Genomic DNA, 27,225 nt, shown 5'->3' with positions numbered 1-27,225 from the left:
GCAAGATCTGATGAACTGCATTGTCTGAGACAAAGGGATTAAATGAATTGAAGTGGTGTTTTGGGCTTGGGAGTGCTTTCAGTGTCTTCGCCCCACCTCTTCAGCCTTGGGACAAGAGACTTAATAGCTAATTACAATGCAAATGAACTGAAATGTAAATGAAGTGCTGCATTCTAACATAGCTTAATAGTCCCAGGAGCAAGAATTTGGTTAATTTGAATGAACAGTAATTCTATCCAAAAATATAGTTTATTAACAAGCACATACAATAATCGCACCACTAACTTTAAATAAACCATCTAGCAAGCTCACCTTCACACTGAGTGACATTTGGCTAATACAGAGCAAGAAAGCAACGCACATGTGCTTTCCACAGACACAGAATGAATTCAGTTGCAAACCAAGTTCAAGTTATAATCCAAGAAAGGGCACATAAAAGCAGAAGCAATGAAGACTTCACATGAACATTGCCATTTCTTTCCACCAGACCTTCGGTCTCTTACAAAATAGGTCTGTAATACAAAAAAGTAATAAAAACTCTGGATTCAATTTATTCAGCCTCTTCCATCACAAGTTAACTATAACATTTTGCAACAGCATGAGTAGTATTAAGAGGAAGGTAAGAGGCAAAGATAGGTACATCTTGGAATTATGGAAGTGCAGCTGCAGACAGAGCAGCAGCCATGGATTCTGGTGCTGTCCCAGTTTTTGCAAGAAATACAAAGATGGTAACACACATTCTTCCCTCTCATCAGTTAAAAGTTGACCCACAGTCCACTGACATCAGGGCAAAAGTTCTTCTGTTATCAGTGGTACTTTGGTGGGGCCAAAGTGGCCTTCAAAAGCCAGTTGTCCTCTCTGGTGACAGGTTTGTCACTCTCCAGTCTTCAGCTGGGCTGTGATGTCAGTAGAACCTGACACGCTGCTCCCACACGGGTGTTAGAACAGTCCTGTGCTCCCTTCAATGCCAGAAAAAGGGATTCAGCAGAATTCAATCTGCAGCAATTGAAGCCAACTTGGCAATAAACAGCACTGCTCTGCTCAGAGCAACATCTCAACCTCACCACAAGCAAGTAAATAGGAGGTTTGTAATGAGCCGTGCTAAGAGCCCAGGAGAAGCATCAAAACAGAAAAATACACATTTCTTTATATTAGACTTGCTCTTTGCACAGGAAAGGGCATTTCTGATCCTCTGAGGGATGATGAGGAAGGTTCCCAAGAACAGTGCTCCAAATGTAACAGTGTCCATTGCAAAACCACTCAAAAGGATTTTTAAACAAAACCAGAGATTCCTCCATCTCCCCCGTGGCAGAACAAAAAGCTACCTCTGTATAGGGTCTGACTTTTATCAATATGGTGCCTCTTATCACAACTAAAAACAAAAATTATGCCTGTGATCCCTAATTAAAATGGCAGTTAATCTTTACTTAGAAAAGATTTTACAGCAGTATCAATGGGTTAAAGACTTATTTTATCTCATTCCTCTCCTGCACCTTTCTCTTTGTAATACCTTGAGAAAAAAACCCAAAAACTTTTCTTGCTCCTGCCCTAAGCTAAGAATTAAGACCTACTGTTACAACAAAAAAAAAACTTCTTAAATGGTCATTTTTTTCAACATCTGGAACCTGAGTTTTTGTAGTACACAGAAAAAATTACCTCAGTGGGAACTAACCTGACAAACCAGAACAAGAAATGAAAAATTACCCAGAAACAAACCAACCAAAGAAAAGTCAAAGCCTTGTGGCACCTTGAAAAACCAGTGATGCACAGTTCAATCAGCAGCAAGCTCCCTCTCCCCTCTGCAATTTGCATAGCTGGCTCTCATGCTTGCTGGTTATGAAATACTCTTACAGCAGAACAACTTTAGAAAAATTTGGACAAGTGAGAATGGAGTTATTTTAATCTAGAAGAATATCACTCAAAGATACAGATGAATACAAACACTGTTCAAATTTTAAAAAAAAACCCCAAAACTCCAAACATGAATTTAAGCTGCATTCTCATCTATATATTGGCTTTCCCCTTTGTTTTACAAAAATAGGGTATGACATTTCAGCTTCAATTGCATGTTTAAGTCATTTATTTATTGAACATTCCATTCTAGAAATATCATCTATTAAAGCATTAGTTAAGATTCATTCTGCTTATAGAACAGGTTAAATTTCTTCTGAACTGCACTTGGAGACAATAATAAAGAGACTGATACAGACTCAATAAGAAATAATTAGATTATGGGGAGAAGAAAGAAAATAATAAATAAATAATTATAATAATAAAATCAAGCTTCACTCTTCTTGACTCCTAATAAAACAAATGATAATATCTTTCAGGTGATCACAACCAGATTTAACTCCAAAATAGTATTTACAGACTGAATTCAGATATAAACTGTGATTTCGAGTCTACAACTTGCTATAAAAAGAGGACAAAAACTTCCAAGTAAACATCTCTTTCAAAGACAGAGGAAGTCACAGTAAAAATTAATACTGAAAATTCCTGATCAGAGTATTGTATAAAAATTAACATCTGTAACATTACCATAGCTTTTGTCATCTGTTTTAAAAAAGTGGATTCTGTCCTACACTTGCACATTTCTGATACAGATATAATTGTACATGGGCAATTTGCATCTCAGCTCTGAGGTACTGAAGGAAAAGGATAAAGCTGAAGGTGGATTGTGCTGCCTCAGCAGTGAACCCTGTGGGGTGGCTGGGCCTGCTGGGATTCCAACATGGCAACAAACCTGGGAAACAACACAGACAGAAATCCTAAAGCACCAAGGCTGCCTGGACATGGCTCTTTCCCCTACTGCAAAGCAGATATAATAAATGGGATTTATTTTAGAAAGTTTCACAATTCTTAAGCAGTAGATGATACTTGCATTCCTGAAGGATTAAGTTCTACATTTCTTAATGCTAATTCAACTCTCTAAAACCAACCCAATAAAACCAGGAAAGATTTTTACAAGTAACATGCACAACCTAAAATTTCCACCCTCAAAACTGCCTTTTTGGTACTCTTTTAAGCTCTTAAGATACTCTATTTATTGAAGAGATGCCAGGAAGCCTGCAGAAGGAACAAATGCTTCTTTGGCAACAGGAAAACATTTTAATGCCTCCTGCCTTCAAAGTACGCACACCTCACCACAACATATGCTAATACACTACCAAATAAGTCTCTTTATCTTGCCATTTTTACAACAAACTGTTTCATTCATATCTATTTCAGCTTGTAACTACCTACTGCACAGAGCAGCACACTGTGCTAAATCAACAAGTGGTTTATACTGAAGAAATAGAAAGCAAAAAAAAAGAACAAATTATATTTAAAAAAAATACTATATATTCAAAAACAAATCAAGAGGGGCAAGTAATCTATAAATTGTTTCAAGATAAAATCAAAATGTTTAGGCATGTAGGCATTTGGGGCCTTTTTTCCATCCTTTGCTGTTTATTTAAAATTAACTAGATGTAACAAAAAAAGATTGCCACAAATATGCTAGTGAGTGGCAATTTGAACCAAATCTGCCATTAATATATGGAAACAAAAGTCCCAGCCCTTCTGTGCAGGTATCCATGTGCAAATATACCTGTGCATGGAGATACACACCTGCTCCTGGATTTCCAACCTTCTCCAAGGCACACAATCCACTGATACACTTGGACAAATCAGCCAAACGCTGAATCTAGAAAAAGATCAAGACCAGCTCTTTGCAGATCTATAGCCTGCAACTGTAAAAATATAATAAAGATTTACTATCATATTACTAGTTGGGTTTTTCAAAGGGAAATTGATACTTAAAAGTTGTCTTCTTCCTGAAGAACTCAATGGAACAAAAGGAGAACTATTTCTAAAAATAAAGCAACGAAAATAAAGAATACACACCCTCAAACATGCTGGAGCAAGAGCCCTTAGTGTAGGCATCAGTACCAGCCTTCACTGAAACAGGATCTTCAGTCTCCAGACATATCCTAGTTACTCCAATTAAATCACTGTGGTATTTAATGATGCTAGAAAGAAAGATCTGCTTTTAGCATGTGGATTTAAATACCACAGAGAACTGTCAAAGACTTGGTATACAACTGGTATAACTGCTGGGGTAAACATTAAGATGGGAGGGAGAAAATAAGGCTGAATTCTATAGAAAAGTCACTGGGATCCATCAAAAGTTTCTGCAGGCTTACAGCAATACCTGATGGCAGCTGTAGAGGGGAAGAGAACAGGGATGAATAAGTGAAAATCTGTTTGCCATAACTAAACTTTTTTTTCCTGTTACAGGAATGCAACTGCCTCAAATGATGCAATGGGTCAACCTGAAATCAGGCACATTTGAAAAATACTGGAAATCCTGAAGTCAGAGCTCGTGAATGTGTTTGGTTTGTGTGCTGCCTCGGAGGAGAGAGAAGTTAATACTTTTAAAAGCTCGGTATTTACACTTCTGAAAAGTTCCAGCAGTTCATCCAGATTTGATAGGGCAGGATTTAAGTGTCTCAGAGTGTTCCTGACTGGGCACTTCTGCTGCTTTGGCACACACACACACGGTATTCCAGTACCAAGGGGACACAGCATCAAATGCAGCTTTACACTGGCAGCACTCCTGAGGAGGTTGAAATGTTTATCAACTCAGTAGGTCAAAAGTCTGCAGACACTGGGTGGAGCAGCAGTATGCCACAAAACTAACAGTTGTCCTCCTACGAGACAAAAAAAAAAAAAAAAAAAGAGAGAGGGGGGAACAGTTGTCAGTAAAGATTAAAGCTCCTGGCTCCATTCCACACATACAATGTGCTGGTTTGGAAAATATGGGATTAGCCCATCTCCACAGCCCAGAAAAAGCACAGGTTCATTTGCTGTCTCTGACACCAAGGCAGGGAAACACTGCAGGGGTTCTCAAAACCTTCCTGGTTTCTTATGCCCTGGGTTTAGAGCAGCAGTGTGTGGTTTTTCTCTCTGAGCAGGGTGTGGCTGAGTGTCACAGCCAGCAGGTTTAGCAGCTGACAGGAAAATAGCTGGGCAGCCTGGGCCCTGCTCGTGTGTTTCTTAAATTACTGCTTGTAGGCATGAAACGACTGAAGGGCAGTGTCCTCCCTGGTTAGCAGAGTGAACAGGCAGATCTTCAGCAAGGATGAGTGACAGGCAGTGCTGTCACACTGTGCCATGCAGAGCAGCAGGGATGGCACTGTGCAAGTGTGATCCGAGCCTCAGTGACCCTGCTCCTGCCCCAGCCTGGCAGGGACTGAGATATCTGCCTTAAAAATGTTCAGATCGGTTTTGCACTAACCCAGAAATCACACTTTACCCAGTGCTTGTGGCATCTGTGCTTTTTCAGATACAGAAAACCAGTCCAACACTTAACTCTCCTTCCCTCTAAGAGGATACAGAATGTGATATGGAAATCCAGGCAGGAGTTACTGGCATGGATGTGGCATGTGCTAATCAGTGCTGCTCAAACACCCAGGATCCCTACCCTGTGTGTTTTCATGGTCACTTTAAGCTCTTTAGAACAGAAACCCTGCCCTTCACATCTTTCTAAACCAGCTATCACACCTCCACAATTCCACATAATCTTACCATGTCAAGTGCACAAGCTACAGAGATAAGGATGACAGGCTGCCCTGTTTAGATCTCATTTTCTGTGGATTTGCATCAAACGTCAGCTACTTAAGACTGGATTCATTAAAGGCATTTTGCAGAACACAGTACATTCTTGTCTAAGGGAAGGAATGATAACTATTTTTGAAACAAGTGAAAATCATGCAGAAGTATGTATTTTTAATTATTATATTTAGAATGTTAATATAACAGCTCTAAAGTATGTTTTTGTGGAGTCTCAACTTTAATAATTCCTAAAAGTGTCTACTGATAATGTCTATCATCTTGTAACTGTAGCTCCTACAATGAGCAACGTTTAGCAATTAATTACTAAGTAGTGCAAACTCTCACATTGTTGAATTATTTAGGGTAATAGATGAATTTGGTGACTAGCCAGTAGTTTTCCATCATTTTCTTAGAAAATTATACTGTTGAATGTTTGAAAGAAATTCTTTATAGCATGATTATAACATCTTATGACTAAGAATATTATGACATTAATATGGAAGTAAATTATTTCACTCAACGTGAAATCCACTGAATTTCGACATATGACTGAAGTGTAACAGAGTGGTAAATTGAAGTGTGCAATGTCTGCAATTAGATCTTTCTAAGAAAGATGGTTTTTCCAAAATAGCATTTATGCAGCCCTCTGGCTGCTGCCCAGATTTGGCATACCTAAGTTGTTTCATTTCATAAAGCTGAATTACTTACAAATCAGATGTTTCTCATGTTACAAACTCACAGCAAACAGGCTGGGGTACAGCTGTGTAAAACAGCCACCACCAACCTGAACTGGTTAGTCTCTTTACCCATAATCTCTTTAATAGAAAGATCTTCCAATTGAAAAGCAATTTCTTGTTTTTATGGAAGGTAACTATCAAATCAATGGATTTCAGCAGGCTAGGAACTAAGTGGTTCCTGGATTATACAGACACCAACAAGTCATCTCACAAACATTCCTTTTTAGGGCCCCTTCATTTTCTGCCCACCACCTTTGGGTAGATGCTTTGTAATTAATGGGTGGGTTGACTTGAATTCTCTAACAAGAACCTAACACCACCTTTGCTTGTTTAACTCCAAGTGACTTAGCTTTAAACCTCCTTTATTACTTTTCACACAATACAAGCTGAAATTTCTCAGATGATGCTTTTCCATTGCAGAAAGTGGATTCACTGATATTATGAGTCATGTATCCACTCAGACTAATAAGGATTAGGGAAAGAATCACTGCAAAGCAATCAGGGCTCACCTTAAAGGTATTTTATATCTTTATCTACATGAAGGCAACATTCCCTGAACCACATCTCCATTTTGAGTCCCTTCTGTGACTGCACTGTCCAGTAGGTCAGCAAATCTGTGTGGGCTTGTGTATTTGACTGCACACACTTTCACAACCATAAAACTGAAGTATTATTAAAAACATGTATTACTACAAAATTTATGTTCCTATGCAGAATGTTTCCACAGCATATCTCAAGTTAATTAGTGTGGAAATTAAAACAAGAGTATTTTACTGCAGAACATTTTAATTAAGTTCCAGCTTTAGAGCTTTTTTCCATCTTTGATCCTGCAGCACTTTTTGTTTAGTGGTGGCAATCTGAAATCAGGGTAGAGGCCATCAGGACAATTACTGGTGTTAGGTATCACTTCCTTCCCAGGGCACAGAAGTGCCAGGCATGTGCTGCACCACCACAAACAGCTCAATCCCATCCTATCCAAACCCTTTCCTGTCTCACAGCAGGCTGAGACAAGCGTATCTGAAGACCCTTTTAGCATTGTAACAGCAGTATTTTGGTTGACTCATGAATAAAATATTTGTCAACTTAAATATGCAATCACAGGCCAGGGACTTTGGATCTGAAATGCTGTGTTTAAAAAAAAAATCCTTAACAACATGCTTTGTTCCATAAGGTGTTTTTCTTCCTAAACGAAACCCCAGTGTAATTTCCTGTATAATTACCCTTGATGCAATCCTGCCATTGGAGTTTCCCTCAAGGGAAAGAGCTTTGGGTAGACAATGGTAAACATAGGCTGGCTGCAGCGGTGGCAGTGTCCCAAGGGACAGTACAGCAATTCCAAGAGGCTTTTGGGTAGTGAGATTGGAGTCAGAAAGTTTAAATCTAGAGAAGAAAAGAAACAAAAAATATTTATAATAAAATGATTGCGTGATAAAGTCAAACACAAGCATGATCCATGAACAATTCAGAAAACAGCTGCCTCACATTCTTAAGGTTTTGTCAAAACAACAATGAGGTAATACAAATTACCACAATTAGAGGGAGGCACATAATGCTTTCCATGTCTAAATTCAAAAAGTTGAAGTTAAATTTACAAGTTTAGCAACTGTGGGCATAAGTTTAACTGGGCTAAAATACCCAGGTGAAAATATTACAGCTTAAGCAAATATTAGAAAGGATTAAAAGACCATGAAGGATTTTTAGACACAGAGATGATCTAGACAGATGTTTAGTAACTAGTAACAATACAACATTATGAAAAGGACATCAGTATTATTTTATGAAAATATTTCAGCAACCAATCCAGCAGGATAGCTAACCTCAAGGCTACAAACTCCACCATCACGAAAAAGAGATTTGCAATATTTGGAATTACTTGAAATTCAGTCCAGCCCAGCATAATTTCACAGGTCCAACCAAAGGGACCACTCTAAAAGGATCAATACATTCCTCATGTGTTAAGTGTTCCCCCACAGCCCCCAAGATGCCATCATTTGCACCAAAAGGGACTCCAGGGTCATTTCCTGGGAAAGAGCCATCACTTTCCCAGGCCTGGCCCAAGCCACAGAGTGTTTTATAAATTAAACCCCACATGCTAATCTCCATCTAGAAACTGAGAGACAGCCAAGACAGGTGAGTGAGTTTAGGTGCTGAGTAATCAAGACAAGATGCAGTATCTGATAAATCAGTTTTATGGTATCACACTGGTTTCAGCTTTCAAACCCTGCAAGGTTGAACCCCAGACACAATGTACCACACCAGCCCCAAGGAGGGGATGAGCAGGACAGAAAGAAAAGGTCACACTCTGCAGCCAAGCAAAGATTGAGGAAAAGGAGTCCAGTCACTTCTGTCACTTCCCCAGCAGCTGCCAAGTATTTAACAGCACTCTTGAAACTGCAAATTTAGGCAGTGACAGATGAAATCTGCTACTTTAATCATATGTGCCACCTGCTTCCCCAGCAGAGCATTTTCATACACCTGTCTGCCACAGGCACTGCTCCTGCTCACTGCAGCTGGGGTGCTGCAGTGGTAATGGCCACAGCCTGCAATAAGGTCACTGAGAATAGGACATATCTATGGGTGTGTGTATATGGATATAGAAATCCATCTTTTTCAGGTTCTGCATTTTGGCTGAAAGTAAGTGTAATCCTCACAGCCTTGTATAAAATCATTTACAAACCAGTCCTTAAACTGATTTTGCAATATGACCTTCCAATTCCCAAACCAAACTTCACTGGCATCTTCAGGAACCACATCCACACAGCTGGATTCCAGAAATAATTGTGCAAGTCACAAGTGGGTGAGAAAAGGCAGAACCTCCTTGTACACTTTTCCTGGCAAAGCAGGAGGATTTACTGCAGTGGCCAAGGTACAAGAGACCCTTTCCATAACCCCTCCAATCTTCCCACTGGAACTCTCCACCCTTCTGCTTTCTCCTTTGACCTTTAAAGCTGAGAATTCCCAAGATAGCATCAACTGTGGGGAGGCACAACACATCCAGATCTGAGAGGATCTGCAGGTTATCAGCAGATACTGCTAACTCATGTGATTGCATGATGCAGAACCAGATAAGCCAAGGGCCACTTTAGAGCAGAGAGCCTGAATTGGGGCAGAACTAAAGCAGCTCAGCTGTCACACTGTGCTGAAATGGCCAAGGGCTGCTCGCATTTCTTCTGCCTTATGTATAACAAGTCTGCCAGTTTAGGAGTGTGCTGCCTGGCAAGGAGTTGCATTGTTGGCTGATGCATCTGATCTTGCCTCAGGAACTGTATTTCTCATCTCCTATTTCCATTAAAGAGTTTCTCCTGCAAAAAAAAAAAGCGTCCTTCTTCGTGCAGGCTTCAAGTAAGAACCATTTATAACCACCACCTGACCTCAGAAATAGTCTTTGGAACTCTGGTTTTTGATATTGGACATTTTTGTTCTAATGCAGCATTTCAAACATAATTTGATTAAATAAATCTTTTAAAATATAAATCCTTGCCCAAGCCTTTGAAGAACTGTTAGAAATGTTCCTCTCACTGCCAGAGAACACTTTCACTCTTTCTGTAATCTGAAGAAAGAAGAAATTTCATACCTTTCAAAAACCTGTAGTACGTGTTATAGAGGGTCCTCATGGCCAGTTCTTGCAAAGGCAGCACATGATCTGTTTCTGTCCCTATAGATTTCACCTCTGCTGGCAGGAACACAGTTAACTGGCCTGATGAAAAAGAGAGCAGTTTCACCTCTGAAACTTGAATTGGAGAACCACAACTAGAAGGACACAAGACATTTAGAAAGTGGTTAGAAAAAAATAATAAAAGCAATTTCATGGGGAGACCCAGATGACCAACCCAAAGTAAGCCTGACACTGTTCTCCAGAGCAGCACCCCTCAAGGATTCCTTGCAGAGAGCAGTGCAATGGTGGGGTTGACCTTTAAAGGTCCCTTCCCAAACTATTCTATGATTCTATGTTTCTACAGATTCCCACCTTCTGTGATGTGCTAGACATGGGACATTTGGAGGAATTACTCATCAAATAACATAAAGAAATGAGAACACAATCCCAAGGGGGTGAACCAAGTATGCTATGTGCCCATTACTTTGCCCATGTGACAAATCTCTTTGAGTCTCTTGGTAAATACTTTATTGAGGGGAGCAGTTTCATACCCAACAGTTTGCTTCCTGTGTCTTGGATCAACCAGCTGAAAACAATCATGGATTTCTACTGTAACATGTAAGGTAAATTCCAAAAACTCCCCAAAACCAAGCATTTTAAGTGCCACTGGGTGATTCTGTACTACACCTTTCCCCATCCACAGAGTCCCCTTGGAGGGCACAGGGGGGTAGATGAAGGAAAAATAAAAACAACAGCCATGCTGTAGTGGGAAGATATCCTAATAAGTCTATTAGCCTTGCCCTTCCCAAATCATATATGGAAAGGGATGGTTATTTGGATCCAGGGAGAGAAACTTAGCTTGTAGTAAAAATAATAACTCTTTACGTGATCCCTGTTGCAAGGGATCATACCAGAGAGACACGCATAGGAAAATTCTACTAAGAGGTTGGGGAAGTCAACAGGGGAATTGGAATTGTTTATGACAACTGAAATTTGAAGCCAAGAGCAACTTGTTGGGGCCAGTCCTAACAAATGGAATAGAAACACAAATTTGTCAGCCTTCCCAGATATTAGACCTAAAACGGAGGTAACCACTCTCAACCTTATCAGATGTGAAAGAAATCTCAGAGTACTCCTCTGACAACACAGAATCTCATCTCTTCTGATTAAAGGAGAAACAGCTCAGAGAAACAACCAAAAAAGAGCAGCATCAAACAGCAAGCAAGTCAATAAGGCTCTTGCTAAATATTGAATCCTTTCCCACAACCCATTAGTGAGGTTAAAATAAGTGGGAATTCAGAGATCCGGTATTCCAATGACCCACTCCCAATGAGTTAGCTATCACAATAAATAAATAAACCCATCATGTTGCATTTTCAAGCTGAATAACCCCTTACCAACCTCACTAAGAACAAACCCAAGAACTTATTACAGCCTCTGCAGTTCAGAGCTGGGACATTTGGTCTACTTTATGTAAAGGGTGAGGCTATTAATGCCACACACAAAATCCATGGAGGTTAAAAACTGGAATAGAGGATGGCCTAAACAGCTGGGGAAAAATAGGAGCTGCAGAAGAAGCCTGGAAGATAAATAAGTGAGGGGAAAAAAAAGCTGAGACCACCTATTGGCTGCCTTCAACAAGACTGACAGATCCCTAACTGGGGACTATGAAATCCAATCTGCAAAAAATAAGATCAAAATTTATTTTGAGTGCTGAGATCATCACCTCTCATATAAAAGACTTTTTTCAGTCAGTCTGACTGCAGGATGCCCAGACAGAGATTCAATACTTACACAAGGCAATTTATATTCTATTTTCAGAAATCAAGCTTTATGTCAGTAACAGCAGCTTGTCAGATTTTATTCTCCAGTGGAGGGCCAGACAGAGCACTAAAGCCTGGATCTTCAACCCTTGCCTGACCCATGAAAACCTTAGCCTGGTTGCTAATGCTTTCTTGGAAAGAACACAGAAACTCTTCACATGACCATTATTACACAATTTTAAAGTCTCTCAGCACATTATCAAATAAAACCTTTGGTTTTTAACAATATATATGTGTTCTCCCCATACTGGAATTTTTGCTTAAAAATAATCTGCAACGTTTCAAGACAGTTTCATAACATAGACAAGGATCTTTTTGGTGCACAAATACAAACCTTATATTTCTTACTAGAAATTATCTCTTTTTATTATTCATTATTAAGGAAGAAAATCACTTTTCATTCCACAGAGGCATTACAAGCATCAGTTCCACTGCAACACTTACAATTCCTTTAGTCTCTTCTATACTAGATTTTTAATTATAGATTCTATAATTCTGTACTAGATTTATAATATCAGATATACTAGCAGGTGGTCTCACCAGCACTGTACATGTAAGAACAGCAAAAAGAGCTGGTAGGATCTTCACAAAGGTCAATGCAAAGATAAAATTATTTTAACTATATAAGATGAACTGTATAAGGTATAAGACGAAAACTTAAAAAAAAAAAAAAATATGGTTGTTGTATAAAACCACCTGAAAAAGGCAGGACAGCTGGATCATCTCCTGCATTATCATTACTGTTTTTGGTCACAATCAATACAATTCTGTTAAATTTCAGGTCAATTTAATGTCTGCCTAACAATTTACAATCAGTTCTGAAAGAAAAAAAAGCGAGAATTTATCTTTCCTGAAAAACAAAATTAGTAAAAGCTTGCGAGTCACACAGTTCAGCAGAACTGTAATCCAACTGCAAGTATTTAAATATCACCAACCAGCTGACACTGGAATATTAGAAAAACCTTAAAATGCCAAGACTCAGCATCTCCCATATTGCAGGAGAGTGCAGGCTGTAGAGAGGGAATTTATATTTAATGCGAGATCTGCTGAGAGTGAGCATACCAGAAATTTATAATTAGATGGTAATGGGGACAATCCTCTTCTGATCAGTTTTACACCAGTAAGGCTCCATTCATCAGGGGTGCTGATCCTAATTTATGCCAGTGTCAGGGCAGAAAGAATTAAGCCAGTGTCCTACACAGACCACTTTTTTCTTGCATTCTAACCACAAACATGAGACAGCCCAGGATATTTTTAAAATCCACATGTAAAAATAAACCTGTCAATCCATAACTCCTAAAAAAAGTCACTTTAGTTAGTAGGTACCAAGACCTACAAGAAGCTGATACTGGGATGTAAAATGAGTGAAGGAGCTGCACATGACTTTTCAAGATTTGACAATTTACAGAAATGTGAGCACTTAGAAACAAAGAGATGCTGCAATATATAAAGAATTACTTTATTCATTCTCTAGTTCTGGAAGCTGTGAAGCCTACACTTTTGGCCAACTTTTAAATTCAGCTCTAGGCCTTACATTGTTATGACAAATGCTTTCAGAGTAACTTCACTGTTATGCCTTAATACTAAAATAGTTAAAAGTCAGCAATTAAAGAAGATTTATTACAAAAATAAAAGAGAACTGGGAGCTGCAGTAACCCCCTCCAAGTAACATCAGCTCTGAATCAATCACAGACACACAAAAATACCTAGCTATATCATACAGGAGAAGTTGTACAAGGACAGGTACACAAGACATCTGAATTAATTCATACCTACCCACTGCAACCAATGACTTTATTATAGAGATAAGATGGGAGGCCTTTCAGGTGGCTGTTGTTATCCACATAGACATACTGGAGCTCTCGAGAACGACCTAAATCTGCGTTTAGAAAACAAGAAAAGTCAAGAGGAGAAAGGATAACATAGTGACAATTATAAGCAAAGCAATTCTCTTTAATTATAAATAAGCTAATCGGACTCAATGTAAGCAAACATAAATTAGTACTTCTCAGTTGTAAAATTTCAGCCAATGGTTTTATTATGGACGAGCTGAAAAGCTGTTTAGAAGCAAGCATTTCAAATTACTAAAACAAAACAAAGCCCCCTTTCAGAAGCCCTGAAAATCCCATTATAAATAATTAAATTTTAACATTGACAAACTCTGAAGTCAGTTGGAAGAAGCAAAGGGACAATTGATTTCAAATCCTCAGTGCATACTTCAAGTTCATAAGGTCAAACCTGCTTTCATTAACTAGTCTCATGTCAGTGAAATCACAGCTTCTCTATCTTTGGGAAAGTGGGCAAGACAGACACAAGAATGTGCTCTGTCCCCCTCTTTCTTTTCTCCAAGGAGGGATCCTTGCTGGGATTCATTAGCCTTAACCAAATACAAGTGCAGTCATTCAGAAACGAGTCTGACTCGTGCAGTGAATTACAGAGCACAAGAAAACACAAAGCATTAAACTGCAGAGTGTTGGACATCAAAAGTTGTGGCTGCAGTAAATGATCAATACTTCTGGAGGTGTGCTGCTTGCATTATTGCTCTTAAAATATTCATGGCTGGTAGTCAAAAGAAGCAAGTACAGCATGATTAAGTAATGTCTTTGTGGACTAGAAATCTATTAAGATACCTCTAGGTAGAACTGTATCAGTATGGAACTATTTTATTTTGCTTAGAAAATTAAAATTAAATGGGGGAAAATCAGGTTTCTTGGAAGAATTCTCAGAAATGAGAATTTTGCTTATTAGCAAGGTCTAGTCAGTGGTAAAACTGTCTGGCATTAAAACAAGTGAAAACATATTAATGAGAGACATTTCAAAAGACACCAAATTGAAGTAAACAGAAAGGTCTGAACGAGTTTTGGACTAGCAAGAAAGCTGATGTGTAGCATTGCTGGGCAGCCCAACTCATCTGTCACTCCCATGCCCTTTGAGACACTGGGCAGGAAAAGGTTTCTGTGTTTAGTGCAAAGCACAGCCCAGGAGAACAGAGCCTGAAAGCCTCTGCCCAGGATGGAGAGCTGAGACCCAGACAAACTGCACCATGAAAAGCACAAATAATCTGTGTGCCTCCCAACTTGTTAAACTTTCATGAGTACCTCAGAGAGACTAAGATAAACAAGCATTTGGCTGCATCAGCCACAGTAAGACAATACTAACATTGAGTAATTCTGATTTCCCATCTTTATCAGTTACCTTGCCTGGCAGGAATATAAGGGCAGGAATGGGCACAGCTCCTGTCCCCTTTGTAATCATGACCAAGAACAGAATAAAAATTAAAACAATTTCCATGATTTTTCTATTCAGAAATTCTATTTGGAATACTGATCTCATTCCCTACTACAACAATAGGTAATACAAACCCTTCTTTATTACTAAATAGTTTTATTGTACACAAGAGCTCTAAATACCACTCAGTGCAGCTATTTTGAGTGATCCCTCCCCAAATGTGTGTCCATCTTAAAAATATACTGAATGTCTTCAGCTGTCACTCCTTGAATGGCAGCTGTGAGCACCAGAAACCTTTAAAGTTCGTGCTGAGGAGTGACATTATCAAATCTTTGATATAAAGAACAAGCAATGATACCAACAGAAAATGAAGAGATTCCTTTTTTAAAATAAAAGTATTAACAGAGAAAAAATGAGTTTGGTTTTTTTTTCCCCTTTAACACAGGTCCTTGCTTTGCAACAGTCTGTGGAGATTTCAGGGCCCATAATCTGGGCTTTGTTCAAAGCAGAGTCACTGGACATCAAGGGACACATTCAAGCATCACATGCTGCTTTGACCCTGTCCCAGAGACATTCCAGCTCACAGAACTATCTGCTGCATCCATCAAGTGTCCTGCCTCAGGATGGGAGCACAAATCCCTCTGCTGACTGATGGGCACTGCTGGAGATGCTGCTGAGCATCACCTCAATGAGATGATTTATTTGGGCTCGGTATTGCAGGGCTGAAAATAGTTTAGTGAAGTTCTGGGATATTTTTAGATGAAACAAAACCCCATTGTTATCCTACAATGAATAAAAATACTGCAACACAGAGGCAATGTAACACCATAAAACATTGCAGGGCTGGTGAGGAATCAGCCAGCACAATTTAAAGCAGGTAGCAGGTGGATGGGACATGTAATGTTCAGAGAATGTTCCCTCGTGTTGCAGAAGCCACTTAGACTAAAAACAGCAGAAAACTATGGGTTGCTGGGGTAGCTTGAATGTGCTACTGTTTAACTTATTAATTTAGAGAATGGCAGAAAATTTTTAAAAGAGGCTCATCTTGCTGGTTTCTACACAGATGTATGCAAATGGGCTGAAAATCAGGCAAGTCAAAAAAAGCCCTAAAGCTGTTCTTTTCATATGCACTGAGAGGGGGGAGTGAGGCTGCATCTCATCTCTTCCCTCTGTCTTTATCTTATGCTATGTTTAGATTCTAAGTTCTGAGTTGACTGCATTTCCTAGGTAATTAAAGCAAATTTTTGGATGTTAGACAAAATATCTCAGTAGGAAAAATTCAATTCCCAAAGCCAAATAGCCTGTAACTATAAATGTTCCTTTGATAGAGTTTCTTTGCATTAAATAACCAAGCATCTTCTAGACTCCAAAAGATTTTTTCTCAGTTTCAAACATTATCCATAAAGTTTAAATTTAAATAAATCATCACTTTGAAAGGCTCTTTGTATCCCATCCACGTTAATTTTATGTCTTGTATCAGCCAACAAATATTGTTAAAAGTTCTCTAAAAACCATGCTTCTGAAGAACTCTGTGCAATAAGGAAGCTGCCCATCTCTGAAAAGGCTAAAGCTACAAAGAAGGTTTTCATGTGGCTTTTGCAAGCACTGTACTGTGTCTAAAACATTTCCACTTTCCTCCTTCCAGCCTCCCAGATCAAAGACCTCTCTCCCAGAAATGACCAAATGCCATGAGTCCTGAACAAACCCCAATTCTATTTTTTTCTTTTTCTCCCTCCTTTTTTTTTTCCTTTTTTTTTTTTAACCTCAGGGCCCTGGCATATGCATTCCACATGGCTGAAGATGGAACAAAAGCTCTTGTGTGGCTGCACTGATGCTCTTTTAACCATACTGTGAGGGCAAGGACACAAAAGCAGCATATACTGAGGTAGAATAAGACCTTTGTTTACTCTGCACTGATAATTACTAGATCCATTTTCTAAAGAAAAAGTGCACATAAACCCTCAAATAAAATGATATAATTCTGAATATTTGCTGTCATACCATCCCCTGTGCTGCCAGTACACTTGAGATTTATACCATGTTTTAATTATATTTGTACTTTATTACACAAATGATTTTTATTTTTGCAGTGTCATCAGATTCACATTTCTGCTTGCGGTGGAATTTGTTTTCAGGCACTGGAGCATTTGCTAATGCTAAAAATTTAAAGTTAATTTTCTGTCAAAAGATAATTTATGTTGTAAGTAGATTGATATAGAATGATCAGCAGATTTCTAAGACCATTTACTAAGGGAGCATGAAGTTACCATGACAATAATAAAACTGTTCAGGATGCAGCTTCCAGTTCAACTTATACATACAATTTTTGGAGTTGTTCTTAAAAATTACTTCATTAGGAAGGCCCAGAGGCTGAGATCCATGGTGTCTCATTTCTTTCAGTATAAACTGAAATACTCACAGCTGAAAAAATGATTTTTATAAAACACTGGCAAATCCAAGATTTAGGTGTATTCTTCAGAACAAATTACTAATTCACTATTGTTTACCCATCTGCTTGTTTATGGACCAGTTCTGAAAGTCAGGGAGTGGGATCAGGTATTTTTACTTTATTTTAGAACTGATTAAAACAGTGTTACACTGTTTTTCCTAAGGCACATGTGCCTGCAAACTTAAAACAATGTACAGGGCAAAGAATCTCCTGATCCCTGTCCAGCAGGGCTGTACTGCTGCTGCTGGAATAAACCTTGTCCCCATCAGTCCAGGGACAGGAAAATGCAGATTTCCACTGCACTTAACAAGAGGCTCTGCTGGCAGCTACAAAGGACAAACTTGGACAAGGCAGAATGGATTCCTGGTTGACATAGTAGATGTCACCCACCATGTGAAATAAAAGAAGTAAATAATGTTTTAAAAAGCATTAAGCAATTTGTTTTAAACTTATTTCTTTTAACATGGACATATCTAATAAAAAAAGAAAAAACCTGAACCATTCTGTCAGGAGATGAATAAATTCTCTGCTTTTCAACACAGCTCCCTAATTGCCAAAAGTTGTTTAGACAATATTTGCTTGACTATCACTCCAAAGTATTTCTGCAGTATTTTTCACCACTGCTTAGCATCCTTACTCAGTCATAAACTGGTAAACTTGAGCTGGATGTAAGGATACACACAAAAGCCCCAACATCTGCAACAAGCAGAAGTAATGCTACAATTATGCCTCAACTTCAGCAATACTCCAAGAAAAATATTTTCCTAAGCAACAGAAGATAGATTTAATCTTTTTGCTTTTCAATGCACTCTCTCTTCTACTTTATTTCATCACATCTTGACCACTCTACAGCCTTCTGATTCTTCAGAGGAAGGATTAAACATTTACATTTATACTGTGCTGCTTTTCCTCTGAACTCTAGGATTTATGATTCAGTTTCATATCCACAGATAGCAAATTATCTCCAAATGTTCACCAGTGAGTCACTATTAAGAACTACTGAACAAGGTCAATTGACAGTCTTTGATGTTTCCCGTTATTTTAAAAGTTCCTTTTGAATGTTTTGAATTTGAGTCTAAAAATAAAGAAAAAAGAAGGTGTGTCATTATATTAGAGATTTATTTCCTCCTTTTGAACTTAAAACACTTTGGCAGATCTGTGGCTCATCCAGGTCACGGCTCGCTCACAGATAAGCTACAAGTGCAAAAGTAGCAAAAACTTTTATCCTTTAAAATTTCACATCTCATCTTACTGAATTTTTACAAAATTAAAACTGCTTAACTTCCTCTCTCATGGGAGTTAAAAATATTTGCCAAAATAAGGGAAGGCAATTTGCTTGGTTTAGTACTGTGGAATCTGGAGGGTGCATCTTGGAACTCGTTTTCTCATTTATATAATGACATATGCTGGGACATAACTGCAACACTTTGTCTGGAGACATTACTTGCACTTATTTTCCAGTAATACAAACTAAGGTGATAAAAAATTCAGAAAGATCAGTAAATTCTTTAAAAAACTGAACTGCTAGTACTGAAAGATTAAGTTAAACCTATACAATGTAATTAATTTAGAAATTATGAGCTCATTTTTTGCCATCTTAATTTCCAGCTTCTTTCCAATTATCATAACTTAATCTGCACCTAATTAAACTCTGTATTCTAGAGAACTATTAATGGTTATTCAGATAGCAGGGCAGCTCTGCATGTGTGTCTGTATCTCAGCTGAGATTACCTCGTGGCAGGGCTGAAAAGTGACAAGTTCAGAGAAGAGGATTTGCTTTTCCCAAAGGGAACACACAGTGACTGCCCCCAGCAAACCCCCACACACTGACTGCACCTCCTACTCCTGACCTGCTTCTACTCTTCCAAACTTTCAAAGGGTTCAGCAAAAGGCACATCAATCCCTCCCTGGGCTACTACTGTGGAAATTTTGATGGATGCCTGTACACAGCACAAACTAAACCTGCACTGGATTATGTGGTAGTGACACTCCTAATGCTGAAAAGTAATTTATATGGAGTTGCTGGGACTCCACAACAAGTTTTAAACCCTAGCTGAAGAATCTTAGTTAAATCATCAGATGCAGCAAACAGAAACAGCTCATTACCCAAAGTGGTGGAACTCAGATTACACAGTACTATATTTAAGCACATCATTTAGACTTTTTCCCCTCGGTTAGCTAAAAATAAAGCAAATTTGATAGCTGCCTTATTGCTTTAAAAAAACCATGAAACCTTAACCTGCATTTTTTAAATTAACATATTTTCCAACAATATGATCCCTGTGACAGCTCCATAAACACAGTCTGCAGGGACCACCAAGTTGTGGCTTTGTTTTTAATTCCTGGGTGCGGGCAGTTCGTTTTGCTGTGTGTGACCCCCCCAGGTGGGGACTCACCCAGGGGCAGGAATGCCAGGCGGTTGCCAGCCATGGAGAGCTCATTGAGGCTGGGCAGCTGGCACAGGTGGCGGGGCACAGACCACAGGTGGTTCCTGTCTGCAGTCAGGTACTGCAGGGAAAGGCACATGTGCAGCCTCTCGGGTAACGTCATCAGGCGGTTGGTGGAGATGTCCAGGGTCTGCAGCTCCCGCAGGTCTCCGACCTCTGCACGACAGGCAAGGAGAATTGTAACTGCTGGCACAAAAATCAGCACCAAAAAACCCTCACATAAATGAAAATCTAAGTTCATCAGTGGTGCTGCTTTTCTGTGAGATCCTGTTCTCATGTTGAGAACTGCTACTGATAATCAACATCATCTTCATGTATCAAAAGGTTTGGAATATGAGGATGATGGAGATTATCAGTATCAGTTAGGAACCTTTATCAGCATGTTCGAGATCTTTCATAGAGCATTCCTGAACTGTGACAATTACTATTGTCAAAATATCAAACATTTTCCTAGTCCTAAATCAGAATGAGGGGGAAAAAAAAAACCCAAACCAAAATGCAAACAAAAAAGCTTGCTGATATTGAGGGTGTTTTGCACAACCTCAAACTCAGGAAAATTCAAATGATTTTTTTTTTAAAGTATTGAGTGATCACTTAATATTCTCTTGCAACAAGAGTTACAAACACATGCATAGCACTTCTTGCTTAGTGACAGTCTTTCACCCAGCACGCTTGAGAAAAACAGCTCTGTCTTCATGATACAGTTCAGAAGGGCTAGTTTAAATTAGAAAAGAAATTTCTTAATAACCAGTGATATTGTTATATTGCAGGAAGATATTTCACTAAGTTCTAATTCTACAGTTGCAATAATTACAGTGTCTAAAGTAGGGTTTTATTAATTTCAAGAATTTAAAAGTAGATTTCATGTTTCAGATAGTATTGTCTAATTTATTTAGGTAGGTTACAAACTAAATTCTTAAATGTGAGTAAGACATGATCACACAAGCAGCCTCACTTGTGCAGCAGTGTTTTTCCCTGTGTCTGTGAAACAGGATGCAGGACTGACTGACAAATAGATTCAAAATATGTTAAGCAGCTCTGCAGGTTACCTCACTGTTTATTTAGTTATTCTTTTACAGTTACTCTAAAAACTGGATAATTCTATATATTATTTCCCTCAAACAGGAGGAACCCATAACATTTCCCCCCAAACACAGGGAACAGTTTTGCTTTGTTTTTAAATACTCCACAGCAATGGAACCAACTCATGAAGTGTTCGGTGCCCCTAAAACTCGCTGCAGTTCTCAGCATCTTGCGAACCCAAATGTACTTTGCTCTCAGCTGAATGAAACCAGCTCTTGCATCTGAGAGCTGCTAAAACAAGATTACTAGAATTTTCTACACTGAAAACACCAGACAATCTGCACAATCCACAATCTGTACAATTTGCAGCTCTATCACCCAGATTTTTTACAAAGATATAAATAGGGTAACACTGTTTAAGTTAAAGTTAAACAGAACCTGTTGTGCCCTTAAGCTCTCTGCAGCAGGAGCTAGAAAATTCACTGTTCCCTGAGCTCTGAGGTTGCACCTTGTATACTACACACAAAGAAGGAAACAAAACACTGGGTTAACCCAAGCTGTATTCCACACAATGGGAAAAAGAAGTTAACCTAGGGAGAAACTGCTATAAATGTTACTTTCAAGACTGGAAACATGAAAAGCAAAGAAAGGGAAGTTGTAATTCGATATTAGAGATTTTCACACAAGTAATCATTAAACAAAATGCATGTGCACGTTTAGAGGGAGTTTCTGCCCACTGCAAACAATCCCACCACCAACTACAATAAAGACTCAACACAGTTTATGCATCCTTTTAGAAATATTACTGACAGAAGCAGCTACTGTACACAGATGATCACATTCTTCAAACCTCTTAGCTTTGATGTCAACAGGAATAAGCTTTACTTGAAAAGGGTTTTTTTTTTTACTACAGGATTGAAAATGCCTTTCCAGGCATCAAAATGACAAAAGCAAAATAATCACTACTAAATAGCACAAGACTACTGTGCAAAAAGAACTGCAGCAGATCCCATTTCAAAAGAGTTTTATATTCATTGCAAAGCCATATGCTTGAAAACAGTGACAGGAAAAGAGCCACCTACATTCAGCCAAACCACTGACCACATGCAGTCAATAATAGGCCCAGCTATTTTCATGCACTAACCTTTTTCTCTGCCACTAAAAACAGTTCTCTAGTTCAGTTTAGGTCCAAAATCCCATAAATGTTACGGTTGGCAAAGCTGGCAGAGTTTCAAAGGCATTGCTAGAATGATATGTTTCAAATCTAAGAGGAAATAAAAGTATTCTCACTTTATCCTTCATCCAAAAAACACATACCCAAAACTTCATCCTCTCTACCTTAATCTCCCAATGCATACCAGATGTAAACATCCACTTTCAACATCTAGTGCCACATGTTGCACAAACACCCAACGACCCACAATGAAGTTTAAGAGCAAGCCAAACAACAAAGTGCCATCATATTAAAGGTATAACCCTCATACTAAAGATACAACCCCCAGACTCCCCACCATAGGGCTCAAAGCTCAGTTTGAAGAACATGCTCAGACACTTACTAATGACACTAAATTGGTTTTCATCTCATTAAAGCAAGGGAAACAGTTAAGGGGAATAACACAAATATAAACAGTCCATTAATAAGTTTTTCAAGCTTTTAGGTACTAAATACTATTATCCTTGTTTTTAAAGTCTTGCAGCATAAATACTGCAGGAAGCCTTGGCTAACAAACACAGTGAAAGACTTGCAAATCTCTCTCTTGCTGTCAGCTCATCAAGCACTAGGATAAACCAGAGATGAACTTTGGAAACGTACAGCAGATCCAGAAAAGAAAATGGCTATTCCCAAACAAAAAGAGCTGACAAAGGGACTTTCAGAGATTCCCCCAGCACCCCCAAGGGTAAGAAAGAGACAAGCATTATACATCACCATTAGACCACACTGAGGAGTTCCAATTACATTTAAATGAAATTCATAAAAGTGTAATTTAAAATTTATATTAGCTCTAGGATTAACACTATCAAAATCAATGCAGCAGAGCCCTGAGCCCCATTCTGGTATCAGCAGCCAGAAAAAACCCAAACTCCTCGGTAGCTCTGCTGCCCCCAGCTCAGAAGGACACACATTTGTGGAGACAGACAGAGCCCAAACGTGACGCTGCAGTGCTGGTTCGTGTCCATCTGCAGCGATTGCTGCCGGCACATGGAGCTGGCCAATCCCAGATGGTCCCAATGTGCTCGCAGTGCGCACACGAGGGGCTGACAGCCCGGGAATCCAACACTCCCTGACCCCTCCTCCAGCCTCTGCAGTGCCACAGACCCACACAGACCCACACAGGCTGTGCTCCAAAGCTGCCAGCCTTGGGGAATTCATTTTATCCTTTTCTCCCCGAGAATATGCAGATTCAGAAGGGATCGCTCGGCTCCAAAAAGCAGCTTCTGCATCTGTTGTAAGAGCTCTCCCAACTACTGGGAAAAAATGGAAAAGTGAATTGTCCTCTTGTGTGTTGGGGTTTTCAACAAAAAGGTGCCAAATAGATCGGTCCCTCAGCACAATGAAAAAAGAAACATTAGCATACCTTTAATATTTTTCTTAAAAAAGTGAAACCTGGAAAGGATTTTAGGAAATGTCCAAAATTATTGACCTTCTAACAAAATGACTGTGTTTGTGTAAACATACCTAGCATCAAGGAAAAAAAAAATCTATTTCTGATTCAGATGGTTTAAATGCCAGTTTTTAAAATTAATTCCCATGGTTTTACGTGAAGAAAAAAAAAACCCATCTGGAAATAAGCAGCCTATACAACATAGAGTAATTGCCAAAGGCAATTCAAACTTCCTTAATCTTTCTGAGGGTACAGGCCTCACCAGCTGCATGACCCAAAAATAACCACCAGTTTTTCTTTACATTTCAAGAGTAATCCCACCTTTCCCTGATGGGCCATAAACCAAAATTTCATCCAAAGATATATGAAACACATACACAGTTGGATCTGAGTGTATGGGAGGGAAGGGCTTACTTTAAACCTGAGTCCTTACATCCCAGTAAAGTTAAAAGGGGGACAGGAAAGGGCTACAGACCTACCTGCATGAGAATGCACCTCAAAGCAGGATATTAAGGGGAAGTAGAGAACCTACAAGGAATGGAGAAAGGGACTGATCAGCAAAGAGAGCTGGCACTTAGAGGTCAGGCTGCAGAGGTTAAATGCAAACTGCCAGGAGGCCAGGAAAATGGGAACTCACAGACAAACAAATGGTTTCTTAACAAGAAATTAAGAGCAAGGAATGAAGAATTGATGTCAACAAGGAGTAGAAATTAGGAGGACAAACCCAAATTAAATTAGCTTTTTGCACAATTTTTTCCTGTAAGAATAATGCTGTGTATGGGGACAGAGACAGAATACCTCATGGGAACAAGGACAAAGCACTGCAAATTACCACATCCATTACTAAAATGAAATGAGGCTGCTTAAAAAAATTTCCATCCCAGAATACTGAAAAAAAAAAAAAAAAGGGTTATATATCAAAATTGCAGATTCAGGCACGAGGATTCTCAATGAATAGGACATTTTCTGGGATAGCAGCCTAGGGTTGGAGAAGAAATATAGAACCTGTGTTCAAAAAAGCCCTGTTAATGTGAGCTCAGTGCTCCTCAGCATCTCATAACAAATGTTCTAAGGGGAAAGAGCACCCAAGAGTAACCAGTGACTGGAACATAAATAGAAAGCAGAACAGAAATGCACCCCAGATCTTCTCAAATGTAAATCATGTCATACTGGTTTATCTTTCTTTGATGAAATTTCTTGGTTAATGGTAACACATGAGTTTCACACCTCATGGTAAATTACTGGGATGGAGAAAATATTACTAGTGGTGGTGTTCCTCAAGGGTCTGCTTTGTTTAGACTTCCCATTTTGCACCTGGGTAAAAAATAATATTAGGTTTTGGGTTGCTGTCAGCCCAAGTATTTAAAGTAGTAGGAATGTGGTAGAGAACCAAATTGTCATACAGCAGGAAAAGCAAGAACTTCTAGACTTAAGGGATAGAAACAGAAAGAAAAGTAAGAGAAAATAATAATAAAAAAGAACAGAAAACCATGACAAGAAGGTGCTGCAAGTCAGGACTCTGCTTGAAAGTGCGAAGGAGGAGAGGGTCTGGCTATACTTGTTCCCTCCCAAAGGGCAATAGGGCAATTTCTATGTACAGCCAGCATTTTGTCAGGAGAAGGGAAGTTTGTTAATATTCCTTTGTATTGCAGGCAGTAATGATGGTCTTGGCTGTTCTCATACACACCTTTAACACTCTGCTACCCAAGAGCTCTAACAGGAGGTGATGGATCCTCTCTGTTCCAAGGCTGCAGCTCAGGACTAACAGATTTCTGCTGCTTCCCATGGACTGATGTTTTCCAGCTTGTGGTACCAGAGGGACAATTTCTTACAAACAGTTACCAAATGGAGCACTGGGAGCCTGGCTGTGACTGTGAGCTCCCACAGCCCAGGACTGTGAGCCCAGCCTTCCCTCCCTCTCCCAGGTGCTAAAATGAATGGTGGCTCCTCCAGGAAAGGAACAAAAGGTGTTGGAAGGGGCCACCCTACTTCACCCTTGAATTAATGTTTTAATCAACTTCCACAAACCTGAGCACAAGATGCATTTCCTTATTAGACCTGTAAAACCACGCACCAGTGAGGAAAAGTGTTTGAAGTCTTCCACACTTAACAGACCTTACTACCTGTCCCACCAGAAAAAAAATTCAAGTCTATACATGCCATGAATCTGAAGTGGATATTATTATCCATTGAAAACTGTAACAGACAGGAAGTGTAAGTTTAAATTGCTGAGAGCTTGATGGAGAAGATCTCCTTTAGATCTGCTCCGGGATGTCTCAGAAGGACTTAAATAGACTTTAAGATGGTTAAAACAAATTAAATAGCCTATTAGATATTACATTACATTTACTGGCCTACCACACAGCTCACATTTCATAGCCTATAAAAATTAAATTTTCTAGCACAAATTGACACTTAAGGTAGAGCTGTGCCATCTTCAAACAAGGAAGTTTAACCATAACTAAAATTGGTCTCATTACATTTAAGGACAACGAAAGGGGCAGGCAAATTGAATCCCATTTACATTTTGACACTGCTGCCTGCTCTTTTTCTGTACTGTTGGTGAGAGAGCTTGAAAAATGTTCTGTTTCTCAAGTCCAATAGACCTGAAGATGATTTTCCTGGTATTTTTCCCATATAGGCTAATACTTGCTTGGTTTTTTAAAGGAATAAAAAAAAAGGAGATACTGGAAGAGATCTTGTGATACTGCAGCAACTGATTTTAAATAAGGTGTTCAATGAGTTCAAACCCACAAAAATTCTATGGAAGAAGAAAGCCTCCACCCCAGCTGATGAAACTTCAATCTATTAATTTCAAAGCAGTACTTATGGTTGCATTTCACACTAATATTCTGGCTGCAAAGAACAGGGGAAAACATTTTTCTGGGGCAGGACAGTCTTTGTGAATGAACATAGTCATGTAACACCCTGCAAAGCTGTCCCCAATTCTTGGTTTCACCTACTTCAGCCATAAACTACAGTGACTCCTCTCCAAAACACTTAAGAAGCAGACAAAGCCCAAAACCAAGTGAAAAATACATACTTCTACTGAACATACCAAAATAGAATCTTTTTTCCCTCAACCTTGCTAAATGTCACATGCAAACTTAGTACCAATCCTTATTTATTTTGTGCCATCACTCAAAGCAAAGGTGAGAAAAGTGGCTCCATGAAGTCCAACCTTGCTAAACAGTAATTTTAGGTCAGCTAAAAATGGCTGAAAATAGACATCAGGTATGAGGGTCTCATTAAGTCAAATTCTTCTAAAGGTCAGTGGTTCCCCATCTCATACCACAATTAAACTTCAGTTAACACAACTGGCAGCTGTCTGAATGCCATGGGGCCAGCACTCTGTGCTTTCCTCAGCACACACACAGAGCACAGACCCACAGTGGTTATTAGCCTGTACTTCCTCTCAGTGCAGGACTGGAATTACATTTTTGTCCACAATTTGATGGTTTCAATGAGAACAGTTAGAATAAACCAGATGATAAAAACAACAGAAATTATCATACACGAGAAAAGTGGAAAAGGTGGGAGGAAGGGCAAGAGGAACAAGGACAGGAAAATATTGTTTATGCACAAAGGTAACTCAAGGCCATGAAATGATCAGGTTTGCTGTTTTCTTGGTTTGGGGTTTTTTGTTTGTTTGGTTGGTTTGTTTTTTCAGAAGACAACCTATCCTTTCATTTTGCTCTTGTGTGCTCTGCCTATTTCACTGCCCC

At 39.1% G+C, this 27,225-nt stretch overlaps 1 protein-coding gene across 5 annotated transcripts in view; it reads right to left on the bottom strand.

Moving 5' to 3' along the window:
* Positions 1–230: 230 nt before the first annotated feature.
* LRRC28 (leucine rich repeat containing 28) overlaps positions 231–27,225 on the bottom strand; it is a 51,158-nt gene continuing 24,163 nt past the window's right edge. For 4 of the 5 annotated variants that reach the window (XM_033070690.1, XM_033070692.2, XM_033070695.1 and 1 more), the window contains 5 exons: positions 19,824–20,030; positions 13,527–13,629; positions 9,907–10,082; positions 7,553–7,712; positions 231–4,691 (listed from right to left, as the gene is read on the bottom strand). In XM_033070690.1, coding sequence (XP_032926581.1) covers positions 4,619–4,691; positions 7,553–7,712; positions 9,907–10,082; positions 13,527–13,629; positions 19,824–20,030 — 719 coding nt within the window. In that variant the 3' untranslated portion in view covers positions 231–4,618. Of the gene's footprint in view, positions 4,692–7,552; positions 7,713–9,906; positions 10,083–13,526; positions 13,630–19,823; positions 20,031–23,979; positions 24,023–27,225 lie in introns of those variants that run through there. The other variant, XM_033070694.1, reaches the window with a different exon arrangement.

The sequence above is a fragment of the Catharus ustulatus genome, chromosome 12, assembly GCF_009819885.2.
Source record: "Catharus ustulatus isolate bCatUst1 chromosome 12, bCatUst1.pri.v2, whole genome shotgun sequence".
Lineage (NCBI taxonomy): Eukaryota > Metazoa > Chordata > Aves > Passeriformes > Turdidae > Catharus > Catharus ustulatus.
The sequence above is the reverse complement of the archived record's forward strand: the minus strand, read 5'-3'. Positions and strand labels throughout refer to the sequence as shown.